General features: G+C 47.2%; 1 protein-coding gene across 3 annotated transcripts in view; it reads left to right on the top strand.

Annotated features, from left to right (window-relative positions):
* Ada2a (Transcriptional adapter 2A) overlaps positions 1-24,919 on the top strand; it is a 189,186-nt gene that overhangs the window by 114,917 nt on the left and 49,350 nt on the right. For all 3 annotated transcript variants that reach the window (XM_070534632.1, XM_070534631.1, XM_070534630.1), the window contains one exon: positions 9,375-9,535. In XM_070534632.1, the coding sequence (XP_070390733.1) occupies positions 9,375-9,535 (161 nt within the window). The remainder of the gene's footprint in view (positions 1-9,374; positions 9,536-24,919) is intronic.

Consider the following 24,919-nt stretch of genomic DNA (forward strand, 5'->3'; position numbering starts at 1 on the left):
TGGCTTCTGGGTGTCTGTGCCAAAAGGAAATGGAATGCGAGATCCTGGATAAGAAAAAAAAAAGCAAGCCACTGCACTCTCCACATGCCACTCATGCCCTTGCCGCATTGCCAGCCCCCTATGTTCATTTCAGAGAGAAAAAAAAATATTGTTAGCTGACTTGTAGCATCACTGTCACACGTCTTTGTCGACACTTGCAAAAATTCATTACTGTGCTATCAACTACAAATCATAGTGGTTTAGGATGAAGGTAAATGTTCTTGAACTTATATGTAGCCAGTTTGTGCTCCATGCTTGTGGCAGCTAAGCACAAATTACAGTTTGTACCCTTATTATTGATGCAAGCTGCTGCTATAGCACTGCACGGGCCTGATATTTTGACCCGGGCCTGGCCGGAGCCTGCTTTATGAAGCCTGAGCCCAGCTCAAGCCCATGATACCAAGCCTGAGCCTGGCCTGGGCCTGGGCGTACATGACCGAGCCCAGCCCGAGCTGGGCCTGTGGTACCAAGCCCAGGCGTGGCTTGGGCCCAGGCCAGGCGCGGCTTTCATTACTAAGTGTGGCGGGCCCATGTAGTGCTCTAGCTGCTGCTACTGCAGTATGTAAAACCACACATTAAACTCCATGCAGCACTGGAGGAAACAAATCGCTATCAGATGGCACTGTAGTTGTCATCATTAAGGAATAGATTATTGTCTAGCACTGATTTTCCGTAGGAACTTTGGTGCATGCAATTGATTATTAAAGGGAAGAAAAAGACAAAGCAGCTTGACTGGAGTGTGGCCTGGACTGTAACAGTCTTGAGCACTTGCCCTGTTGCCACATGAGGCTGCACTTGGGGCTGAGCTTAGCTGGCATGCACTATGGGCAAGTAAGCTCACGATACCCACAGAACTCGGTGTTGCCTGGAATCGCATAATGTGTGGATCTCAAGTGCCCTACAAACAAAGGGAACAGTAGTGCTTACAAACAAAAGGGCATTTATTGTGCCTTTTGTACAATGCCAGCTAGATGAATTTCAATGAAAGAGACAGGCTGATGAAATGCACTGAGGAATGGAGGCTGTTCTCTTGAGGTAAAGATGTCTAGCGATAATGTTTGCCCCGTGCTCGACACCAATGCCTAAGGGATTTACAGTTGGAGTGTCATGAGTGACAGTTGGCGAGCTGCCAGGATTTGTTTCCAGCCCTGTCACGGATTTTGGTAATTTGCTGATGCATTGAGACAGGGCATAAGCTACTGTTCGTGAGCAAAAGCTTAGCAAGGAGCAGGGCCTCAAACTATTGAGGATGAAAGGAAGCGTGTCCGTGCTGCTCAATTAGCAGAACATGCTGCAGTTTACAAACACATGAGGAGAGGAAGCAGTTTGAAGAGAAAGAGGTAAAGATCTTACAAGAAAGATTACATGCTTTGGAAATGAAAGTGTGTGAGATAAAACTGGAGAGTAGACTTATTAGCAGAGCAGAGCAGCATGAGAGGAGAAAGACGCCAGAAGAAGTTTGAAGATTAGATATCACTACTGATGACTTTGAAGAGAACCTTTCGACTTGGGAATCTTTGTTGCAGAATGACCAAGACAAGAGAATGGCTGACACTCCAATCGAGTTTTGCATAGCAAACAAGCAGAAGGTGGAAGAGACAAGTGCTGCTTCACCTCGGAACGACATGGTGTTTGTAATTGAAGACTGTTTAAGAGATCTCCAAGCACCAGAATTGACGAGCCACGAGGGCATCCAAGAAAGAGCTTATCAGTGCACAGTATGTCTGCTGAGAAAACAGCGAAGGAAGATCTTGCACAAGATATGACAGTACCTGACCTCCACAAGAGCGATTGTTTGAAAGAGATGACCAGCATTGACGACATTGAGAACTGTGAGAGTGAGAAAGCAAAGAGTGCAAGAAGTTTCATATCCAGACAGACAGGTGCACAAGTGCGAAGAGTCACCATGAAGTGGACCACCTACAAGACATAGCAGTGCCCAGAGAGCTAGGTTTCACTGAGAAAGTACCTTGGGGAAAACAAGCAATCAAGAGAAGAATAGATCAAAGCAGCAAAGGGACACCTACAATGTAGGGAAACTGCCTTTCAAGAAGTCGCGAAGGCAGTATGGCTGGTTAGCTCATACACGGATCGCTGCAACTCATTGAAGAAAAGAACAAGGGTCAGTCAAGGAAGTTTTGGGTACCAACACATATGCACATGTCTAGACCCAAGAACTGCAGGTGCTCACAAAGCAGAAGCTTCCTGCAAAAGAATAAGCAGAGAAGGAAGAGCCATTTCAACTTTGAGTACAAGGACAATGCCAGTAATACCCTAAAGTTGTACAGGAAATGCGTACACGTAGGAGAAGACGGATGAGCTGGCATTGCTGACATGGGCATGGACTGGGGCAGACACATCGTCAGCTGTGCTCGGGTGATGTGATTGGATTTCGTGGGGGACCTGGACCCTAGAGGGGACCTCTGAGAGTTGGCCACCCACAGACAGCTCCAGCTTTTGAGCCCCGGCTATGGTGCTGTGGCAGTGCTCCTCAGTTCAGTCCCGTGAAGCCGTCGCCTGCCACCGTCCAATGCCCCGCAGGGGCGTCTGCGTCAGCAGGCGTTTGGTGTATTGCGACACCACGTACCCAAGCACACGAGGGTTGGACCCTCCCACTTGTAGCCGTGCGCGGCTTAGCCGTGTCTGGGGAAAGGGGGATCCTGGGGGTTGAGCTGATGCTGGGTGTTTGGACCTTTAAGGCCCCCGGAGGAGGCAACACACCTCTTTGGCCTCTGCTTCACATAGACGGCACCCCCGGACTGACCTACCCAGGTGAAATCGGTAGTTGCCTTTTCCTGTCTCTCTCTCCCTCCAGCCTTCGTCTTTCTCTCACTTTCCATCTTTCCTGCCTTCTCCTGGCTTCCCTTTACTTCCAATTTTTTCAGGCAGCAAGGGTTAAGCTTGTGTGAATAGCCAACCTAGGTTATTTCATATTTGGTTGTAGTGGTAACGCACAGCTGGCGTTTGCAGGCCGTGTTTCACGGGTCCTGTAGTGTCCCCATGTAGGACTCCACGGTGGGTGGCTGGCGTTACTGCCGAAATCTCACATATCTTTATGGATAGCTCCTTTCCTCCACTCCCTGATCGCCCTCAGAAAAGAGGGCGCACCAATGAAGTTTTTCAGTTTTTCGGACACCAAGTCCACAACTTCCCACATTTCCATGTAGTCCACTCAGAAAAACCCAGCAAACCAGTGCGCACTATTTCACCGTTCCTTGTATCAAAGACTTTGACTGATGTTTTTGGAGCCGGTTATAAAGCGACCAGGATGGCAAGCGGTGATCTCCTGGAGCTCCGTGATAAGAAGCAATACGAGAAACTGCCTAAGCTTGTGTCATTTGGGGATAACCAACTAACAGTAACCCCGCACCGTACTATGAACACCACCCGCGGCGTTGTGTCGGACGATGACTTGCTGGAGCTCACTGAGGCTGAACTCTTGGAGGGCTTCACTGAACAGAATGTAATAAATGTCAAAAGAATTAAGATGAGGCGAGACAGCAAAGAAATCCAAACCAAGCACTTGATAATCACCTTCGGATCAAGTGTCCTGCCCGAGTCAATCGAGTCAGGGTACATCAAGCTCCGTGTTAGGCCATATGTGCCCAATCCCCTGAGATGTTTCAAATGCCAACGTTTCGGCCACAGTTCGCAGAGCTGCCGAGGCCGTCAAACCTGTGCGAAGTGCAGTGCCCATGAACATACTTCTGAAGCTTGCAAGAACACTCTCCATTGTGTAAATTGTGAAGGGGAGCACGCCGCATACTCGCGGTCGTGCCCATCCTGGAAAAAAGAAAAAGAAATTGTGACGATAAAAGTAAAGGAAAATATTAGTTTCAAGGAGGCACGCAGGTGGGTATCCTACCTGCCCAAAAACACATTTGCCGAAGTGGCGCGTCAGGGGGCAGCGCCGCAACGGTCTCCGGCGACTGTCCGTCTCACACTCAGTGAGGCGGCAGAAACGCCATCCGCCCCCCTGGCGGCTGCAGCTAGCGCTGCTACGCCAACCCCGCAGAAGGGGCCATCTACCTCTGGGCAGGCGACCTCAAAGGCCTCGTCCAACGTGCCGAGGCCTTCACGCCAAACAAAGCACTCGGAAAGCGCCTGTCCAGCGCCTCGCAAGAGGTGATGGACACAACCACCAGCAAGACGGCGCCACCAGCGCCTAAGGAGCGGCGAGGCACTCTCGATCGCTCCAAAAGAGACAAAACTCCCGTCACGGCGCCTGAAAAAGGCCAGTGATCTAATCCTTATCTCTTAAACACACAGCACCCAATACATTATCATAATGGAAACACAAATATTACAGTGGAATGTATGAGGACTTTTACGTAACCTGGACGACAACAAAGAACTGTTGCACAAACCTTATCCAAGGTTTCTGTGTGTTTAAGAGACACATCTGAAACCCACACAGACAAACTTTTTACGTCAGTACATAATCTATCGCAAAGACCGCAACGAGGCTAACGCCTCCGGCGGTGTTGCAATATCTGCGGATAAATCTGTAGCTTGTCAACAGATTGCCCTCCAGACGCCCCTTGAGGCCGTATCGGTTCGGGCAATCCTTTTTAACAAACTGATGACTGTGTGCTCTTTATACATACCACCTAACTGTCGCCTGAAAGAAACCGATTTCCATAACCTAATTAATCAGCTTCCTGAACCCTACATACTTGTCGGTGACTTTAATGCCCACAACACGATGTGGGGAGATTCGCAATGCGACGCGAGAGGTCGATTAATTGAAAATTTCCTTTTGACCTCTAGTGGCTGCCTGTTTAACAAGAAGGAGCCGACGTATTACAGTGTCCAACACAACACATATTCAGCAATAGATTTAGCAGTCGGTTCTTCTTCTCTTCTGCCTCTCCTGGAATGGTCCGTGATCAATAATTTGTATGGAAGTGACCACTTCGCTCTAATTTTAAACCTGATAACTTTGCATGAAAATCCTCCGCATATTCCTCGATGGAAATTAGCATCGGCGGATTGGGAGTGTTTTAAAGAATCATCTTATTTATCACCAGATTTTATAAATAATTTTACTATAGATGATGCCATTGCATATTTTACCGCTTTTATTATTGATTTAGCTGAGAAGTTTATTCCACAGACGAATGGTGGTTCACTAAGAAGACGTGTTCCCTGGTGGAACGAAGACTGTATAAAGGCACGAAAGAGACAGAACAAGGCATGGGGCGTATTGTGCAGATCGCCTAATGCCGAAAATCGAATTCACTTTAAACAGATTAAATCACAGGGAAGGCGGACACGACGTCAGGCAAAGAGAGAAAGTTGGGTGAGGTTCCTCTCCGGCATTAATTCATACACGCAGGAGGCAAAAGTGTGGAATGGCTTGAGAAAGCTACAAGGGCAACAAATCCATCCAATGCCTCTGGTGAACAACCAAGGGGATACCTTGCAAGACCAGGCAGACTCTCTTGGGGAACACTTTGAGCATGTGTCGAGCTCAATACACTATTCTGAATCTTTCCTTAAATATAAAGAAATAGAAGAGCTTAAGCCAGTTGTACGTAAATGCAGACACGACGAAGCGTATAACCGGCCATTCAGTATTGCAGAGTTGAGAGCTGCCTTGATCTCATGCAACAGCACTGCACCGAGACCTGACTGAGTCATGTATGACATGATCAAAAACTTGCACACTGACACACAAGTTACACTACTCGCACTCTTCAACACTATTTGGGCTGCCGGATACCTTCCACACACATGGAAAGTAGCAATTGTGGTCCCTGTTTTGAAGCAGGGGAAAGACCCATCCCTGGCGTCAAGCTATCTCCTGATAGCTCTTACGAGCTGTCTGTGCAAGCTTTTTGAAAAAATGATTAATCGCAGACTCATACATTTCCTTGAATTCAACAATATACTTGATCCTTATCAGTGTGGCTTCAGAGAAGGCAGGTCGACAACAGATCATCTTGTACGCATTGAAGGATATATTCGTGATGCATATGTACATAAACAGTTCTTCTTATCAATATTCCTTGACATGGAGAAGGCGTATGACACAGCATGGCGTTACGGCATCTTGCGAGACTTGTCGGGAATTGGCATCTGTGGAAATATGTTGAAAATAATTGAAAGCTATTTGTCACATCGCATCTTCCGCGTGAAAATCGGCAACGTATTGTCACGACCTTTCACACAAGAAACAGGTGTACCCCAAGGAGGCGTGCTTAGTTGTACGCTCTTTATTGTGAAAATGAACACGCTTCGTGCTTCATTACCACCTGCCATTTTTTATTCCATATACGTCGACGACATTCAAATCGGCTTCAAATCCTGTAACCTCGCAGTATGCGAGAGGCAGGTGCAGCAGGGTTTGAACAAGGTTTCCAAGTGGGCAGACACAAACGGATTTAAAATCAACCCGCACAAAAGTTCTTGCGTTCTTTTTACTAGAAAGAGAGGCCTTGTTCCAGATCCTTGTGTCCAACTGTATGGACATCAAATACCTATCAACAAAGAACACAAATTTCTAGGTATTATACTTGACTCCAAGCTTACTTTTATTCAACACATTAAATATCTTAAGAAAAATGTCTAAGGACAATGAATTTACTTAATATTCTATCCCACACAACATGGGGTAGTGACAGGAAGTGTCTGATAAATATTTATAAGAGTCTAATTTGATCACGATTGGACTATGGTACCGTCGTATATAACTCTGCCGCTCCGAGCGCACTAAAGCTTCTAGATCCTGTTCACCATCTAGGTATCCGCATAGCCACTGGCGCTTTCAGGACAAGCCCTATTGAATGCTTATACGCAGAATCAAATGAATGGTCCATCCATCTACAGAGAACTTACATCAGCCTTACATATTTCCTGAAAATACATTCCAATCATCAACATCATGTTTTCACACTGTTAACGATATGACGTGTACTACACTTTTCCATAACCGTCCCTCTGTAAGACAGCCTTTCTCGCTTCGTGTGAGGGAGCTTAGTGATGAAATGCGTGTCCCACTCCTCGAGCTTCGCCTAATGCATCCAACCAAGCTGTTACCACCTTGGGAGTGGCAGCTGATAGAATATGACATATCCTTTTTAGAAGTAACAAAACATGCACCAGAGATATAAATCGGAATGCATTTTCTAGAACTCCAGCACAAGCACTCCTGTGCAGAGTTCTACACAGATGCTTCGAAGTCAAATGCCGGGGTGTCTTATGCTGCCTTCGGCCCATCCGTCTCAGAATCTGGTCTACTGCATCCGGAAACAAGTATCTTCGCGGCGGAGGCCTACGCAGTACTGTCTTCTGTAAATAATATAAGAAAATCAAAACTTCAAAAATCAGCGATATATACAGACTCCCTAAGCGTCGTGAAGGCCTTGATGTCACTCTATAGACACAAAAATCCAGTACTTAATGAACTCTACAGCGTCTTGTGCAAAGCGTACATATCTAACCTGCATATCATTATATGCTGGGTGCCTGGCCATAGGAGCATCGAGGGCAACGTTCTGGCGGACGAGATGGCCACGTCTATTGCATCGCAAGCCGGTAACCCCACCGCTGCGGTGCCTGTCACAGATCTGAGGCCTTTCTTGCGAAGAAGATTGTGGGACCACTGGCAACGTATGTGGGATGCGGAAACGAATAATAAGCTCCACCTGATAAAACCACAGTTAGGATTCTGGCCCTCTACTACAAAATCGCGCCGAACAGATGTCCTTTTCTGTCGTTTAAGAATAGGACACACATTTGGCACTCATAACTTTCTACTCACCTGTAGTGAACCTCCGACCTGTGGTAGATGCGGGGAGAGGCTGACCGTACTCCACGTCCTCCTGGAGTGTCGGGAAGCCGAATCTGAGAGAAAGAGACATTTTTCATTAGCATACCGACAGCACATTCCTCTTCATCCTGCAATGCTTCTTGGTCCAGAACCGCTTTTTAATGCAGACACACTCCTAGGTTTCCTCAGAGATGTGGTCATACATGTTATTAGTCCCATGCATTCGTAGCGCCTCCTCTCTCCAGAGGATGCCACTGCGATAATATTTTTGCATAGCACATGCCTCCAGGCCATTGTGTTTCAAGGGCTCTAAGGAGGCAGTAGTGCTCTAGCATTTCTTATAATCTGTTATATTTTACCTATCGTATCATTCTTTTTAAACGCATCTAAATGTTCATAGTACAAGTCATATGTCATCGCCATAATTTTATTATACAGATTTTATGCACTTTAGAGCGCATATTTTAAGGCCCCTTTACAGCCACGTCACACCAACTTCATAGTAATCATAATTACACTGCAAACTCATTAGCACAGACATGGCGCTCTTTGGCCACACCTGGCCTTTGCGCCATAAAATCCCATACATCATCATCATCATCACCGTCCAATGTCGTGGAGGCAACCATTTGGCCACGTCATTGACCACACGCACTACTAACAACTACCGCGTCTTGTGCCATGTGGATCATGGAAGCATTGCCGCCACTGTGGAAACCAGCCCTGTCAAGCGACAGTTCCGGAGGCCAGTGCTTGCGTCTTGTTGGAGTCGCAATGGTTGCCTCTTGTGACACACGAACTGGCTCCCACCACATCATGACGTTCAGACTGTTTGTCCTTTACCCTAATAGGAACTTAGTGATTATAGTTTAAGTGTTTAAGTATTAAGCAAGAGTTTACATATTTTTTGTAGTATTTCTTCGTCGTTTTTTTCTTACTCGTTTTGTGTTATAAATGCCTTTTTTTTTCCTATCGTGTGCACTTTGTATCCTGTCTGTCTTCAGAGCGCCAAAATTCGTGACATGAAGACTTGGGATTGAGAGGTATACAAGCAAATGGGAAGACATTGTGAGATGGTCCTGCCAAGTGTGTGGTCTGTTCGCGCATGGCAAGGTCCCTCAGCCAGAAGGGGAAGAATCTAATTCCTGCTGCGCCTGAGTATCCCTGTCGCCAGGTGGTGTCAGCAGCGACACTTGTGCCGTCCCTTGTACTACTCTGCTGCTACACCGACTTCTCCCGCAGCACGTGCTTGTGTGGAAGCCAAATTCGAGGAGATGCGAGAGTGAGACGTGACAGAGCCAAGCATCCTCACACATGGTATTAGTTTGTATGTTCAATTTAGTGGTCACAAATGGAAGCAGTGCAGAAATCTCCTCAGCTTTCACCGCATTGCATCTCCAGAGTGAGACACTGTGCGCTGGTCATCACTAGCTGTGTGTGAGGTGTAGCAGTCTATCCTTACAGTGCCCAGCAAACATGTGGTGACCGTGTCCACATTTTTGAGGCTCTGTGTACAAGAGCATAGCAGCGACAACCTTGCATGATCTGTGTCAACGCGCAGGTGAGCAGCTGCTGTGCCAACAGGTGCAGCTGTTGCAGGAGTCCCGTCGGGCGGGGCTCACTCGGCTGGACAGTATTGCACTCTTCAAGCAGTGTCGCCGCTGGAGAGTTACCCACCGCCCTAAGCACACTGCCTTCACTGAGCTACTGGCACATATCAAGGTACCTGATATCTCTTATTCATTCGAGGAACAGGGACCACAGCATGCAAGTATTTTAGTTGCTTCAGTTGCATTCTGATGTTGCATGCCAGAAATCAGGCCAAGTAATGTGCAGAGTTTCAGCTGCTGAGGCTCTCACAAACTTCAATCTGCACTTTTTATTGTGGGCCACATTAGAAAACTACTGCTTTAATCATAGGTGATTCTTCTCAATTGAATGGCATCAGCCCACAGTGGCAGTTTTCTGCATTTCATTTAAAAGCCAACTGCAATGAAATTTCGAACCACCTAGGAAGTCTAGTTACAGATAATGTAGGTATACAGCATCTTCTGTGGAAAATTTTGCATTTGATATACGAGTGAATTCGAAGACCTTGTAAAAATATAGATTCTTTTTTACCAAAACAGAAAGAAATGCCACCATTGCTATTGTCTAGAAATTATGTTAATTAAAACAAATTGCCAGTACGATTAGTTCCAAGTCACAGCGTTAATTAAATGTGCTACTGCAGAAAATATATTACTATATGGGGTGATCATCTATATGTTTTAAGAAATTTTTAAAAATTGCTTGTTGCTGTTAACATAATTCTTGTCTTTGAGCTGGATTATTTGAAGAGGCGGACATTACTTGCATGAGAAATCAAAACACATATTAAACTAATTAACAAAATGTAATTAACCAACTTTTCAGTTAATTACTTTAGTTGCATTCTGATGTTGCATGCCAGAAATCAGGTCAAGTAATGTGCAGAGTTTCAGCTGCTGAGGCTCTGACAAACTTCAATCTGCACTTTTCATTGTGGGCCACATCTGAAAAGTACTGCTCTAATCATAGGTAATTGTTCAATAAGCAGGGCTTCCCTGCAAGCATGGCATGCTTGCATGTTACGGCACAAAAGTACAATTTAGTAATTGTAGTTGTGGCTGGTGAGTTTGCAAGGCGTGTCCACTTGGAGTTAATTTCTAGAATGACACCAGTTTGAAAATAGGTGTGAGCAAACTCGCCATAAAAATGCATAGTTGTTCCCCTTACTTTTTAACAAAACATTCTTTTATGCATTCAAGCACGAAAGTAACTGAAACGCCTGTGTAAAATTTATCTTATATGTATGATGTCTCGAAACTGGTGTCATCCTGGAAATTCATTTCAAGTAGATACATCTTTTAAACTCACCGGCTATAATTTGTAAATTCCAATATGTCCCACAAAGGAATTAATGAATAAGTAAAGTTTGGGGTGTTGTGACACCACGGACTCGAGCATATGGGGGTTAAGCCTAGCAGTGTGTGGTTTAGCCGTGTCCAGACCTCGAAGGCCCCTCAGCGGAGGCAACATACCGTATTTACTCGCATAATGATCGCACTCGCGTAATGATTGCAATTTTGTTGTCAAAATGAGCTTTTTTATTTCCCATGTAATGATCGCACCCCGAACTTGCCGCAGCGATATGTCGTGTGCCAAGTCTAGCTAACAATGATGCGCTATCTTTTGAATGCTACGCGAACGACTCTTCAAGACAAACCAAACAGTCTGTATGCACCAACCATTCTCAAGCAGATGCCCCATTTCATTCCTTTCATCACTTTGCGCACTTCCATGACAAAAAAAGAAAAAGAAGGCTACAACCAAACTCACCCTTATTATGTGTACGCTTTATAATGGCTGTAGTCAACAACAACAACAAAAAAAGCGCCTTTCGATTCTTTGCGTCTGCATTCGTGGGCACGCGACGAATAGTGAGCGGCAACGATAGCAGCCACGTTTACACTGATACGTTAGAAGTGTAACCTATTCATATGCCGACGCTTGTAACACGGCTACGATATTCACCCACCCTTAGCGGAAACGTGCCATATTAGGATTGTAGTGAAGACAAATGCCGCAGTTTCCGCAGCATGTCTGCTATGTGTTCCTATGTCACCGGCAGCTAAGCGTGCCCATCTGTTTCTGTCTCCTCAAAGTGGCCATGGCTATGTTATTGCCGCAAACTTGCCGATATTAACAATATTATTCATTACTGATATGGAAGAAACTGTTTCAATGCACGTAATATAGTCACGAGAAGAAAAAAAATCGCATTCAGCGCAGTCGGATTGCTCCGCCGGCCTACATCTTTGTTAGGCAGCCGCCCAACAATAGGCAGCCACCTATTTGTTGACTTGCTGTCATCCCGCAGCAAATGTGAGATGAAAAAAAAAATTATTTTCTTTTTGCGGGAAATTTAACCCGCTTAATGATCGCACCCCTGAATTTGCATCATTTTTTTTTACAAAAAAGTGTGATCATTATGCGAGTAAATACGGTACTTCTTTGGCCCTAGCTTCACGGAGATTGCACACCTGGATTGAGCCAGCCGGGCAAAATTGGTAGTCACCTGTAGCCTTTTCCTATTGCTCTCCACACTCTTTAAAATTGTATTTTCTTTATAATTTTTTTCTGGCCTCCTCATTTCATTTTAGTTTCTCAAATTTCCGGTGGCAAGGGTTAACCTGGTGTAACCTATTCCCCCTTGGGCATGTGATATTAGGTTTAATGATGATGTACATCTGGCGCATGCAAGTCTCCCTTCAGAGGCGGTGTAGCGTCCTCTGGGCTCCATGGTGGGTGGATGCCATCACTGCCAAAAAAATATGATCCTTTATGGCTTCAACATCTTTTCCAATGCTACCTTATTGTTCTCTTTAAAAAAGAGAATTCGCTTATGGAATGTTTGCTTTCCTCAACCGTGTCAAATAAAGCTTTCTGAAATTTCATGTCCTTCACATTCAAAACCCCGACAAGATTGTAAGAACTCTCTCACCATTTCTTGCTGCCAAATGTTAAACAGACACCTTGCTACAAGGTAACCTTACCAAGATGGCTAGTGGTGGCCTCCTCCTTGAGGTGCGCCACAATCTTCAGTATGAAAAACTTTTCCAAACTTGTGCCGTTCACAAGACAGACCTTGTAGATCTGAGTGAAAGTGAACTTCGTGAAGGATGGAAGGACCAGGATGTCATCAATGTGCAAAGAGTTAAACTAAGTTGTGACAACACAGGAATTTCCAACAAAGATCCGATCTTGACCTTTGCCTCCAGTGATATGACGTTAAGGAACTCTTATATAAACTGAAGCCAAAGGTGCTGTGTATCAAAGAAGCACGTTTAACACCTGCACAAACTTTCTATTGCAGTATGTGCGTAGCAATCATGGTCGATAAGAATTTAGCATGTCAGCTTTCAGTAATCTAAACACGTGTTGAGGCAGTTGTAGTTCGAGCCCTAATGTTTGGAAAATTCATTACAATATCTTCTCTATATGTACTACCTAGTTATCGACACCATACAACAGAACTTCAGGAATTAACAGATGACCGGCCTAAACCTGACATACTGGTTGGCAACTTTAACACACACAGTATTCTTTGGGCAGAGTCTGTGTGTGTTGCTTAAGGAGGTTGCTTAAACGAACAATTCATTTTCTTTTCAGGCACATGCCTTTTAAACAAGAAAGAGAACACTTTACAGCCTTCTGCATAACACACACAGCTCCATAGACTTAAGCATGATATCCTGGTGACATTAGTGCCCCACTTACTGTATTTACTCGAATCTAATGCGCACTTTCTTTCCGATAAAATGGGTGAAAAAATTGTGTGCGCGTTAGAATCAAGTACCACCCTAAATCTGCGTTACCATATTGCCATCGGCATTTCAAAATGGCCACCTTGTATGCGCTTCGAGCCTAGCTGCTGTAGCTTCCTCCATGTGCTTCAGTATGTGTGCTTAGGCAATGCCTCCTTTGGCTTTGGTTAGTACACCGTCCGTCTTCTCGTTTTCTGCGTTTGCTCTATCAGCATGGTAGTGCCAACTGCAAAGACATGTCGAGATCATCAAGACGCCGCAATTAAAAGGAAAGTGATCATGCGTGCGGAAGCCGACGGAAATCGGGCCGCATCATGGGCGTTCGGAGTTCCCAAAACTTGCATGCAGGACTAGCTCAAAATATTTGGAGGATGCTTAAGCTTTGCCTTTAAGTGTAGAACGTGATAGCATTCAAAGATTCCTGACTGCTTCTCACGCTTCCCGGCAACTGGAGTGTATGTAACTGTAATGTTTACCTGAAAACGCTTGCCGCGAACGCCATGCACGAAGGCGATCTTTGTGGTGGAACAATGGCCTCTTGCATGGGCCACTATGTGGTGGAGGCGAGCTCCAGCTGGAGTTAATGGAAGGAACCAGGCGTGCCACTCCGTGGCCTCCAAGACAACCACCGCGCGAAATGGCGGACGCTGCGATCGGTCTGTAAATGCCGTGGCCGGTTTGTGTGTGTGAAGGTTTTTTTTTGAGTTTTTGCATAACAGAATTACGTTTTCTCGTATAGTCAAATTACAGTCCGAGACTATCATGTCTTTAGGTTGCTTGCAAGTCGTAGTTGTCACGATCCGCCCTTGTTCGTCAAGAGGGGAGGGCTCGAGGCACCCTCCATTAGATGGATGCTCCACAGCGTGGTGGTGATGAACAATGACTGACCCCCAAGCAGCTGTGCTCTTCGGTGTTTACTGCGGTGCGGTGACCAATGTTTCCTACTGAGCCTGGCAGGCCACCGAACCTGGCGGGTCAATGAAGATTATGCCTGAGGGGGTATCACATGCTTGTTACACCCCCTTACCCCCAGTTTGTTTGTTAATTAATATAAACAAACGTCCAAGTTCAGAGCATAAGGCTCTGCCACCGTCCTAGCCGGGTGGTCGGTGCCTGCTACTACCCAGGCAAGTAACGGTCCGGTGGCCTCCGCTGTTGAGTACTCCGCCTGGGCACCGAGGTTGACGGGCCGGGTGTGGCAATGCCGGGTGCTGCCTGAGACAGCCTCGCTTCATCCGGAGGGTTCGCAGTGGTCGGCCTTATGAGTGGTGACCGGCTTGACGCTGGCCCAACGGGCGCCACACCACTGGCAATGCTTGCTGCCTCCGAGGTGGGCGGTGCTCTGCTGGAAGTGATTGGTGCTGCCGCTAGTCCTCCTGCGGGCTGGAACTCGGAAGTGGTAGTCGAGGGTGCTGGTCAGGTCCCAAGGCGAGACTTAACATGTTCGGTGTGTCTGTGCCACGTGGCCCCATCTGGCATGTGGACGAGCAGCGATGAGGCACTGGCAGGAGCCACCACCTGTCCGTCGGACCAGGGTGAGCCAGGACGAAAGTTCCTGGCGAAAACTAGAGGTCCCAACTCCGGCAAAGGCCCGGGACCACACCCTCGGTCAGCAGCCAGCTTCTGCTTCAGCTGCTTCAGGAGCACTGTGGATTGGAGGTCCAGATGCAAGACGTCCAAGGGTGCCTTGACCATCCGATCTAGCAGGAGCTCACAGGGGCCACGGCCAGTGACATCGTGGGGCATGGTCCGGTACTGAAACAGTATCCAGGCAATCTGCATCCGGAAATCCCCTGTCTGGCTCTTCTTGAGCTTGTCCTTGACGGTTTGCACTACCTGCTCGGCTGTACCATTTGAAGCAGGGCGGTACAGCGGAACCATCATCCAGCGGATTCCGTTCTTCGTCAGCCAGGCCAGGTACTCTGTGCTGGCGAAAGCAGGACCATTGTCGGACACGATGACGTCCAGCAACCCCTGGGCGGCGAATACCTGTCGCAGCGCTGGAATGGTCGTGCCTGCTGATGGAGTGGTGACAGGTAGAACCTCCACCCGCTTCGAAAAGGCGTCCACCACTACCAGGAAGTAATGGCCCTTGAAGGGTTCCCCAAAATCCACATGTCGGCGGGACCAGGGTCTCTCTGGGAATGGCCAGGGGGTGATTTCCACATGACGTGAGGCCTGCTAATTCTCCTGGCATCTATGGCAGCTCTGCACCATTTGAGCGATGTCCTGGTCCAAGCCAGGCCACCAAACATGGGACCGGGCTACTATCTTGGTCTATTCCACGCCAGGATGACCTGCGTGCAGCAACTGCAGGAACCTGGACCGAGGACTTTGTGGGATCACCACCCTGGAGCCCCACAGTAGGCAGCCCTGCTGCAAGCTTAGCTTAGTGGCCTTGGGGCTACAGGCCTGCTGAACCGATTCCTCCCCACGGGACACCGCCTTGACCACCTGAGACAGGATTGGGTCCCGGCTGGTCGCTTGCGATACCGCAGATCTGGAGAGCACCTCCGAGTACGTGTGCTCCAGTATGAACACTTCAGCAGGTTCCGGAACAGCATTAGGCACCTCTGGCAGGGGCAGGCGGCTCAGGGCATTAGCAGGTCCCAGGTCCTTTCCCGGACGGTAAACCAGCTGGTAACTAAGCTGCCAGCCTCAAGGCCCAGCGTACCACTCGAGGTGATGCCTACACGGGAACTTCCTTGTTAAGCCCCAGCAGCCCCAACAGTGGCTTGTGGTTCGTGACCGCTGCAAACTTCCGGTTCCACAGATACTGGTGGAAGCATTTGACACCGAACATGAGGGCCAAGCCTTCCTTGTCCAGCTGGCTGTAGCATTGCTCTGCAGCATGAAGCCGACGAGAAGCAAACAGCACAGGGTGTTCCCGGCCATCTTTGTCCCGGTGCGCCAGGACGGCTCCCATGTCGTACGGCGACGCATCTACGGTCAGGACGACAGGCTTGGCAGGATCAAAGTGTACCAGCACTGGAGCCTTGGTGATTAGCTCCTTGCTGCGCTGGAAGGCCCAGTCCTGTTCCTTTTTCTAAATCCATTGCTGACCATCTTGAAGCGGAAGATGGAGCGGCTGTAGATGCGCCAACAGGTTCGGTAGAAAACTCGTGTCGAAGTTGATGAGGCTGAGATAGCTCTGAAGCTCCTTCTTGTTCTGGGGCTTAGGCGCTTTGAGCACAGCATCAACTTTGCATGGAGTTGGGGCTAGGCCAGCCTGGGAAATGACATGTCCCAAGTACTCAACACTGGGGGCCAGGAAAATGCACTTTTCCAGCTTGAGCTTAAGGCCGGCATCCTGCAGCCGTGCCAGGTGGTTCCTGTCAGTTCTCTTCAGGTGGTCCCCGTCGTCGCTGCCAGTAACCAGGATGTCGTCCAAGTACACCACCACGTGCCTCATGCCCCTAAAGAGGTTGTCCATCTTCCTCTGAAATATGGCTGGGACTGAGGCCACGCCAAACGGCAAGCACATGTACTGGAAGAGCTCCAAAGTTGTCTATATTGTGACATACTTCCAGGAGGCATCCTGGAGCATCAGCTACTGGCAAGCACCTCTGAGGTTGAGCTTGGTAAACTTCTTTCCACCGGGCAACGCTGACCAGAGATCTTCAATCCGGGGCAGCGGGTACTTCTCGACAGTAGCGACTGGGTTGATGGTAACCTTGAAATCCCCGCAGATCCTGACACTGCCATCTCGTTTAAGGACTGGTACGATGGGAGCAGCCCATTCAGACGTCTTGACGGGCACCAGGATGCCCTCTTGCTGTAACCGTTGCAGCTCCTGGGTGACCCCGTCCTTCAGGGCGAACGGCAGTGGGTGAGGCTTGAAAAAACGTGGCCGGGCTCCATCAGCTACGTGGATGCCAGCCGCCATGCCGGCGAATGTGCCTGTCCCTGGCTGGAACAGGGACTTGAACTCTGTCAGGAGGCTGGGGATGTATTTCACCACATGCAGGCTGGCTTCCTGGTACTCTGACAAACACCCAGTGCATGAATGTAGTTTCTGCCCAGCAGCGTCGGCGATGACCCCTTGGTTAAGTAAAGGGAAAGGGTTGCCTCCGTGTCGCCAAAGCGAATGCTGACCTATGCCTGACCCTGGGCCTGGGAGAGCTGCCCAAAGTAGCTGCGCAGCATCACGCCTGAAGCCTCGAAGGACGCGCTGGGGAAGGCACGCTTGAACCATTTCCCAGGCACCCCATGGAAATGGGGTGCCCGCAGATTTTGACGGTCAGCATGTACGGCGGCACAGACGACGATACAAGGCCTGTGTGCCACATTTTTATTTATTTATTTATTTATTTATTTATTTATTTAGCACAATACCCACAGCGCCCATAGGTATTACAGCAGGGGGGAGAAGGAAACAAAGAACCAATAAATATAGCGGGCAAAACAAAACATATACCCGGAATGCTATTATACTTGCACATACACACAAAAACACTATCTTACTTCAGTGGGCGTATAAAGTTTGAAAATACATCATTTGATAGAATCATTGCGACATCGGATGGTAGCTTGTTCCATTGGCTTATGGTTCTGGAGAAAAATGACATTTTAAATGCTTCAGTTTTGCAGGCTATTTCTTTAACCTTATTTTCATGGTCCAGCCATTGAGAAACCTAATCAGGCTTGGAAAAATATTTCCCGGGATTTATACCTGTTCGAAAGTGGAATATGTTATGAAAGAGTTTCAGTCTGAGATATTTCCTGCGTTGCTGAAGTGGCTCCCAACTGAGGCTTTCTTTTGCTCTTGAAACACTGAAATTCCTAGTGTAGTTTGAATAAACAAAACGAACGGCTATGCTTTGAATTCTTTCTAAACTGTTGACGTCATGTGCCGTCCACGGATCCCAGACAGCACATGCATAATCAAGAACAGATCGGACATTTGATTTGTACAATGATACCTTTGTCTCCAGTGGCAACATTTTTGCATTTCTGCACAGGAAACCTAGAATGCGGCATGCTTTACTTGTGATATGATCAATGTGACGGCTCCAAGAAAGAACAGGTGTGAAATAAACGTCGAGATGTTTGTGCTCCTGAACCGATATTATCATGGTTGAATTTAAAGAGTAACAGAAGTCATGAGGGGTTCTTTTCCTCAAGAAACGCATATGAACATTTTTTTTTCATGTTAATGTGCATATGCCACTTGTTGCACCACTCACTTACCTTGTACAGGTCATTTTGTAAAACATTGCAGTCATGGGTAGTATGAATAGTCCTGTACAAAACATAATCATCGGCAAATAGCCTGATTTGCGATGAAGTCCTGGAGCAAATATCATTTATATAAATAAGAAATAAAAGTGGTCCTATGACTGATCCTTGGGGCACTCCAGAGGACACATTAACTTCACGGGATGTTTTGCCATTAAGCACAACTTTTTGTTTTCTTACATTTAAGTATTCTTTTATCCAGTTAACAACCGTACTGTTTATATTATATATTTCTAATTTTTCTATAAGTAATGAGTGAAGGACAACATCGAACGCCTTAAAATCTAGAAACAAACAGTCAACAGAAAAACCCTTATCCAAAGCTCCTGCTAAATCATTCGTCAGCTCAAGCAACTGTGTTGTACAGGAAAATCCACTGTGAAATCCATGCTGCTGGGGGCTGAGCAAAGAGTGCACGTTCACGTGGCTCATAACATTACTGTAAAGCACATGCTCAAGTATCTTACATGCAATGCTAGTAGGCGAGATAGGCCGGTAATTCAAAACACTACTTCGCGGTCCACCTTTATGCACAGGGACGACATTAGCAAGTTTCCAGTCATCTAGTAAAGATTTAGTAAAGATTACACACAGATATTTGGACGCCTCCCGTGGGCACAAAGAAAGCAGTGCTGGTGACAAAGCATCAGGCCCAGTTGCTTTAGACGGACTCAATGTTCTGAGAGCTGCCTCTATTCCTCATTGGTCGATCACGATATCGTCCATGGGCTCACCCACCACTTGGGTGGATCGCGCCACAGTGTTTTGAGTGTCAACACGAGAAGCATACACAGAACTGAAAAACAAGATAAAGCACTTTGCTGTTTTAATGTCGTTATAGATGGTAGCACCGTCGCTATCAAGAGCAGGTATTGATAATACATCTTTACTGTTCATTTTAAAGAATTGCCACAGTTTTTTCTGTCTTTTCTGTATACGCAAGTGGAACGTGCTAAAGTATTTATCTTTGGCTGTCCGCGTAGCTACCTTCATCTCTTCAGTTTTGTTTTTGAGTTTATCTTTAAGCTTCAATGAAGGGTTTTTTCTTATAAGCAGCGTAAACGTGAGCTCTCTACCTGGCCTTGCATTTCACCTGTCGAGAACACCACTGCTTACTTTTGCTGCGCCGCATCGTCATAATCTATGATGGCACATATCTTTCACGCATCTCGAGCAACTTGTTCTTAAATACTTCCCATAATTCTTCCATATTTATGAATTCAGCCTGTGTCTGAAATACATCATAGTAGGAATCTAGAGCCAGGGTCATTTCACTGACACATGCTTTTTGATAGCTATAGATACGCCGTGGACCACTGTTAGCAGCTCTCACATACTGCAAATTCATATCGCACAATACAGCTTGGTGGTCGCTTATGCTCGGCAGCACTACTGTAGAACGTACCGCCTCTGGCGTGTTAGTGAAAAATAAATCTAAAACATTTTTTGCTCGTGTGGGCTCTAGAACTAGTTGTGTTAGCTCGAAGAGGCGACATATCTTCAACATTTCTTTACTTGACTGGCTGCAAGCGCTGGAACTGGGATCTGCCAGAGACCAATTGATTTCTGGAAGATTAAAATCACCGCCTATAACTAGATAATCGGTGCTCACTGTTTCCATTGCGGTGGTAAGCTCACTTAGAATATTAACTTTGCCTCTTGGTGGGCGATAGAACGAACATACCGATAATGACCTGCCGTTCTTCAATCTAATCTCTACCCACAACATTTCACTTTGACTGCATTCAATGTCAATTTCCCGGAAGCACATTGTCACATCCACCAAGCTAAAAACGCCGCCCCCGAAATGATTTCGGTCCTTACGGTAATGAACAAATCCCCTGGGAAATACTTCATTATCCTCAACGTCAGCATCGACCCAGGATTCAGATCCAAGAACGACAGTTGGTCTAGACATATCACCGAGGCTAGAAAATTCATCACCTTTATTTCTTATGCTTCTGCAATTCACAATAAGAAAAGAAAGCACCGACCCATCCGCTTTGAGTTCCTGTCAGTCTGCTTTTACAACTTGGTCCAGGGATTCATTATAGACGTATTTTACCTTATTTATATAAAGAGTAGTGAACTTGAGGTTTACTTTGTCAGTGTTCACTTGATTCGCCTTAGCATAATCCCACAGTCGTTTCCGCTTTTTGCACACGCTCTCAGAAAAGTCCTCTGAGGTACTAATGTCCGAGCCCTTCAATTTCCTCGCGCTTGATAACACTGCCTGCTTTTCCTTAAACGAAAGAAACTTGACCATTATTGGCCGCTTTTTATTAGGATTATGCCTTCCAAGATGATGTGCTCTCTCTATTGATACGTTTTCACATTGAAGCTTCGACTGACAAATTTCTGAGATACGTTCCTCAGCCTTTTCATATGTTTCGTCTTCATCATCTTTCACACCATAAAAAATTAAATTGCACCTCCTACTGTGGTTTTCAAGGTCATCAACCTTATCTACAAGCGCCTTTAGCTCAGCTTGCTGCACTTCGCAAATCTGTTTGCATCCCTTTACGACGCTGTGCAGTTCCTCAAGTTTAGTAAGCGTTGTTTCTAATTTATTCATACGTTCGTTGAGGTCCGACATGGCAGAGTTACTTTTGGCTTGGTGTTTTTCAATAGCACCAAGTTTTTCCTTAATTTCCTTTTGTCCGTCTAAAAGACGGTTAAGAAGACGGTTAAGGTCAGGGCCAGGGTTCATCTCGACGTCACCACATACAAGTAACAACAAAAAGCAAAATGCGAAGCGGCGTAGCAACTTGAACCGATAGCGCCTACAAAACACAGGTCGAAATCGACAGGCATGAACTCTTACACTCGCAAAAAGCACTGGGGGTGGTACCGGCAGAATGACAATAGAATAAGCATCGCACGTTGCATTCTGACTGACCTGCACAAAGAAGAGCATTCGCGTGAGCGGCACAGCCATAGCCGTGCCGGTACCACGCCCCAGAGGCAGACTGATGTTCTGCTGTATTAGTAGGCTGTCTAGGCGGTATGCGACATTCCAAGGTTCGTTGACTGGTATCGGACAAAGTCCAAGAGTAGTGGTGGTGTCCGTTCCGTCACAGACGCTGGTTTTTTTGGCGGCTTCCCAAGAAGAACATACGAGCGAAGATTCCTCGGCCGATGACGCAGGTTTCAAAGATATGATTTGCCAACTTCTTGAAAAGCATGGGCACGAAAGCGAAGTGAGTAGCACCTGCACAAAGAAGAGCATTTGCGTGAGCGGCGCAGCCATAGCCGTGCTGGTGCCACGCCCCAGAGGCAGACTGATGTTCCGCTGTATTAGTAGGCTGTCTAGGCGGTATGCGACGTTCCAAGGTTCGTTGACTGGTATCGGACAAAGTCCAAGAGTAGCGGTGGTGTGCGTTCTGTCACAGATGTTGGTTCTTTTGGTGGCTTCCCTAGAAGAACGGACGAGACATGTCGAAAATCGGCGGGTCCTCGGCCACGACGTGGAGCCTGGCCGCGGAAGAACTTGAGCCTGCTGCCGCACGGCCCCGCCGCGTACCGTTGTGACGGCTACCCTGGCCACGGGCTTGTGGGGTACCTTGGCTTTAACCAGGCTTCTGCTGCTGTTTGCTGTTCGTCCTCCCCCTTCGGCACACTCGTGCCACGTGCCCAGTTTTCCTGCACATGAAGCATTGTGCTTGAGAGAACTGGCACTGTGAAGGGGAGTGGGCACCATCACAGCAACCGCAGGTACTGCCCTTTGTTGCCAACTCGTTGACTTCCGCCGATGGTGAGCCAGTCACACGGGAAACCTTGCCGGTGTCCTTGGCAGCAGCTTGCATTGCCAGCGCTGCCTTCACGGCGTCATCCAGCGAGGGGTCGGGAAGCTCCAGGAGTCTCATCTGCATGGTGGGGTTGATGCAGCAGATGAAACGGTCCCGGAGCAGCGAGTCCAGCTGGTCCCCGAAAACGCAGGCACTCGCTAACCCTCATAGCGCAGCAACGAACTGCCCAGGGGTCTCTCCTTCCCGGCGCCTCTGGTTGTTGAAGCAGAAATGCTCCATTAGTGTGGACGGTGCTGGGTTGAAATGTGAGTGCAGTATGGTGAGCAGCTCACCCAGTGTCCGGCAATACTCCATGTCATTTGCTGTCAAAAATACCATGGAATAAGTAGTTCAGGACATGCTGAAGTTAGGCATCATAGAAAAATCAGTCTGTATATCAGGCATCGATAGTTGTGGTCAAAAAGAAAGACTGCACAGTGCACCGCTGCATAGACTTTCATCAACTTAATCATACTGTAGTTCCCGACTGTGAGCCCATTCCTAGAGCAGAAATGATGTTTGCCAAGCTCACTGGAAGTCATTATTTTTCTAAATTTGACTTCACAAAAGTACTGGAAAGTACCCATGGCCCCTAAGTCCAAAGAAGCCACTGCATTTTCATGCGACTATGGACTATACCAATTTAACTACACGCCTTTTGTCATTAAGACAGCACCTGCTGTCTTCAACCGATTGATGAGGGACATTGTTGGAGACATACCTCGTGTTTATTATTACTTCGATGACGTTCTTGTGGCCACAGAAACATGGGAAAAGCATTTAAAGACTTTAAATTGCTTGTTTCACTGAGTGCACACTGCCAAACTAACCATAAAACCCAATAAAAGTGAAATCGACTCCCCAACAACATGCTGCTTGGGCCATGTGGTAGGATGCTGAGCTTGCCCATCCACTCACTGACCTTACGAAGAAGGGCTCTCTGAACCGGCTGAATTGGCAGACACCGGCCAAAGAGGCATTTGTGCGATTGAGGGAGATGTTGTCACAGCAGCTTGTACTAAAGGCTCCAGATTTGAGCAAACACTTTGTGCTACACATGGACACCTCTTCGAGAAGTCTCACAGCAGTTCTGTTGCGAAAACACGACGGGCTTTTTCATCGTGTGTCCTACGCTAGCCGGAAGCTTTTGCCGCGTGAAGCTGCCTGCTCCACAGCTGAGTGCGAGTGCCTCGCCATAGTGTGGGTGGTACAGAAATTTCATGTGTACCTTTACGGTCAACCGTTCATCCTGCAGTCCGACCACCAACCACTGCGATACCTTAATTCCGTGAAACATGTAAACAGTCGTGTACTACGTTGGAGTTTTCTCCTTATGGATTATGACTTTCATGTAGAGTATATTCATGGCTGTGACAACATTGGTGCAGACTATTTAAGCAGAATAGCCACGGACACAGATTAATATGACATGAAAGTTATAGCGTGAACTGTGGGACTCTTGATACTCTGATACTCCGTAGTGCTACCCTCCTCGACTTCTTGAACTTGGGGGGAAATGTGGTAGGAGTTGTGACTATTTGAATGGCGTGGCCGAATGCGTGTGACTGCTGTGGGGCGGCGACAGACAAAGAGGAAGAAAGGCCCGGTGTCTGGGGTGAGGTGGCAGCCATGTGAACTGCCTGAGCTGACCTTTCGTGTCGAACGAGCCAAGCAGTTCATCTACCCAAGGCCGGTGTTCCTGGGTGTGCTGGCAGAACAGGCTGGGCTGCCCTTGGGCTTGAACCCGCCTGCTTCACTGCTGGGCGAGCATCCCATGCTGGCGTATTCCAGTGCAGCCAAGCCTTCTGAACGGACTATCCTGTGGTGGGCAGACGTGCCGACCCAGCTGTCACGCGAGTGGCTCGTCGTGTGCCGGGCCTCCACCCGGCCTAAAGCCCCTGCGTCACCCGCTGCTCCAGATTCATTGTTGCAACTTTTCGTGCCGCAAGTGTGTGATACCGACATGAGGTCAGATGTCTTCCTACATTGACGCTGTGAATGACTACCTAAGCGACAGACACTCATGTGCTGAATCATGTGTGTTATTGTGTATGTTACCGTAGTCCCGTCCCCGTGTAGTTAAAGCCTCTCTGTGTTCATTGTGCCATCCCTGGGTATTTGAGGCTTGGGCCCACATCATCCTATCACAGGTGCACACTGTTGTCTGTTGACTAGCAGTGATTTTCCTGACTGTCGAAGATGTGGTGAGACGTTAACTGTTCTCCAAGTCACTTGAATGTTGTGAGGTAGAATAGCAAAGAAAAAAGCACTTACCTCTAGCAGAAGGGAATGGGTTTGTGCATTTTGGTAATCCATCATAATACAGAAAACATAGCACAGTAAGGTCCTGTCTCGATGTGTCCTTTGTCCTTACCCCACTAGGTAGACAGACAGCATATTCCATTACACTAGGCTTCGTTTCTCGGCAAAGACCTTTGACAGGAAATCAGTTTTGGACTTTTGAAATGATGCTCGTGTACTAGATGTAGTACAGCCGAGCAAGCCATAGCACAGCCTCTCAATAAAGGCCTATGTTGCAGAGTAGTATCTACAGCGCATGCCTCCAAGCCCTCATGTTCAGGGGTCCTGCTGAGGCAGCAGTGCTGCTTGAAAATTATCATTAATCGAATGCTTGTAAGTTTATATATGCTATCTGTATGCATAGCACACCTCGCTGTATTCATTGCCATAGTTTTATTGCAAGTATATGTTTCACGCACTTATACAGCGAT

Source organism: Dermacentor albipictus, chromosome 2 (genome assembly GCF_038994185.2).
Source record: "Dermacentor albipictus isolate Rhodes 1998 colony chromosome 2, USDA_Dalb.pri_finalv2, whole genome shotgun sequence".
NCBI lineage: Eukaryota > Metazoa > Arthropoda > Arachnida > Ixodida > Ixodidae > Dermacentor > Dermacentor albipictus.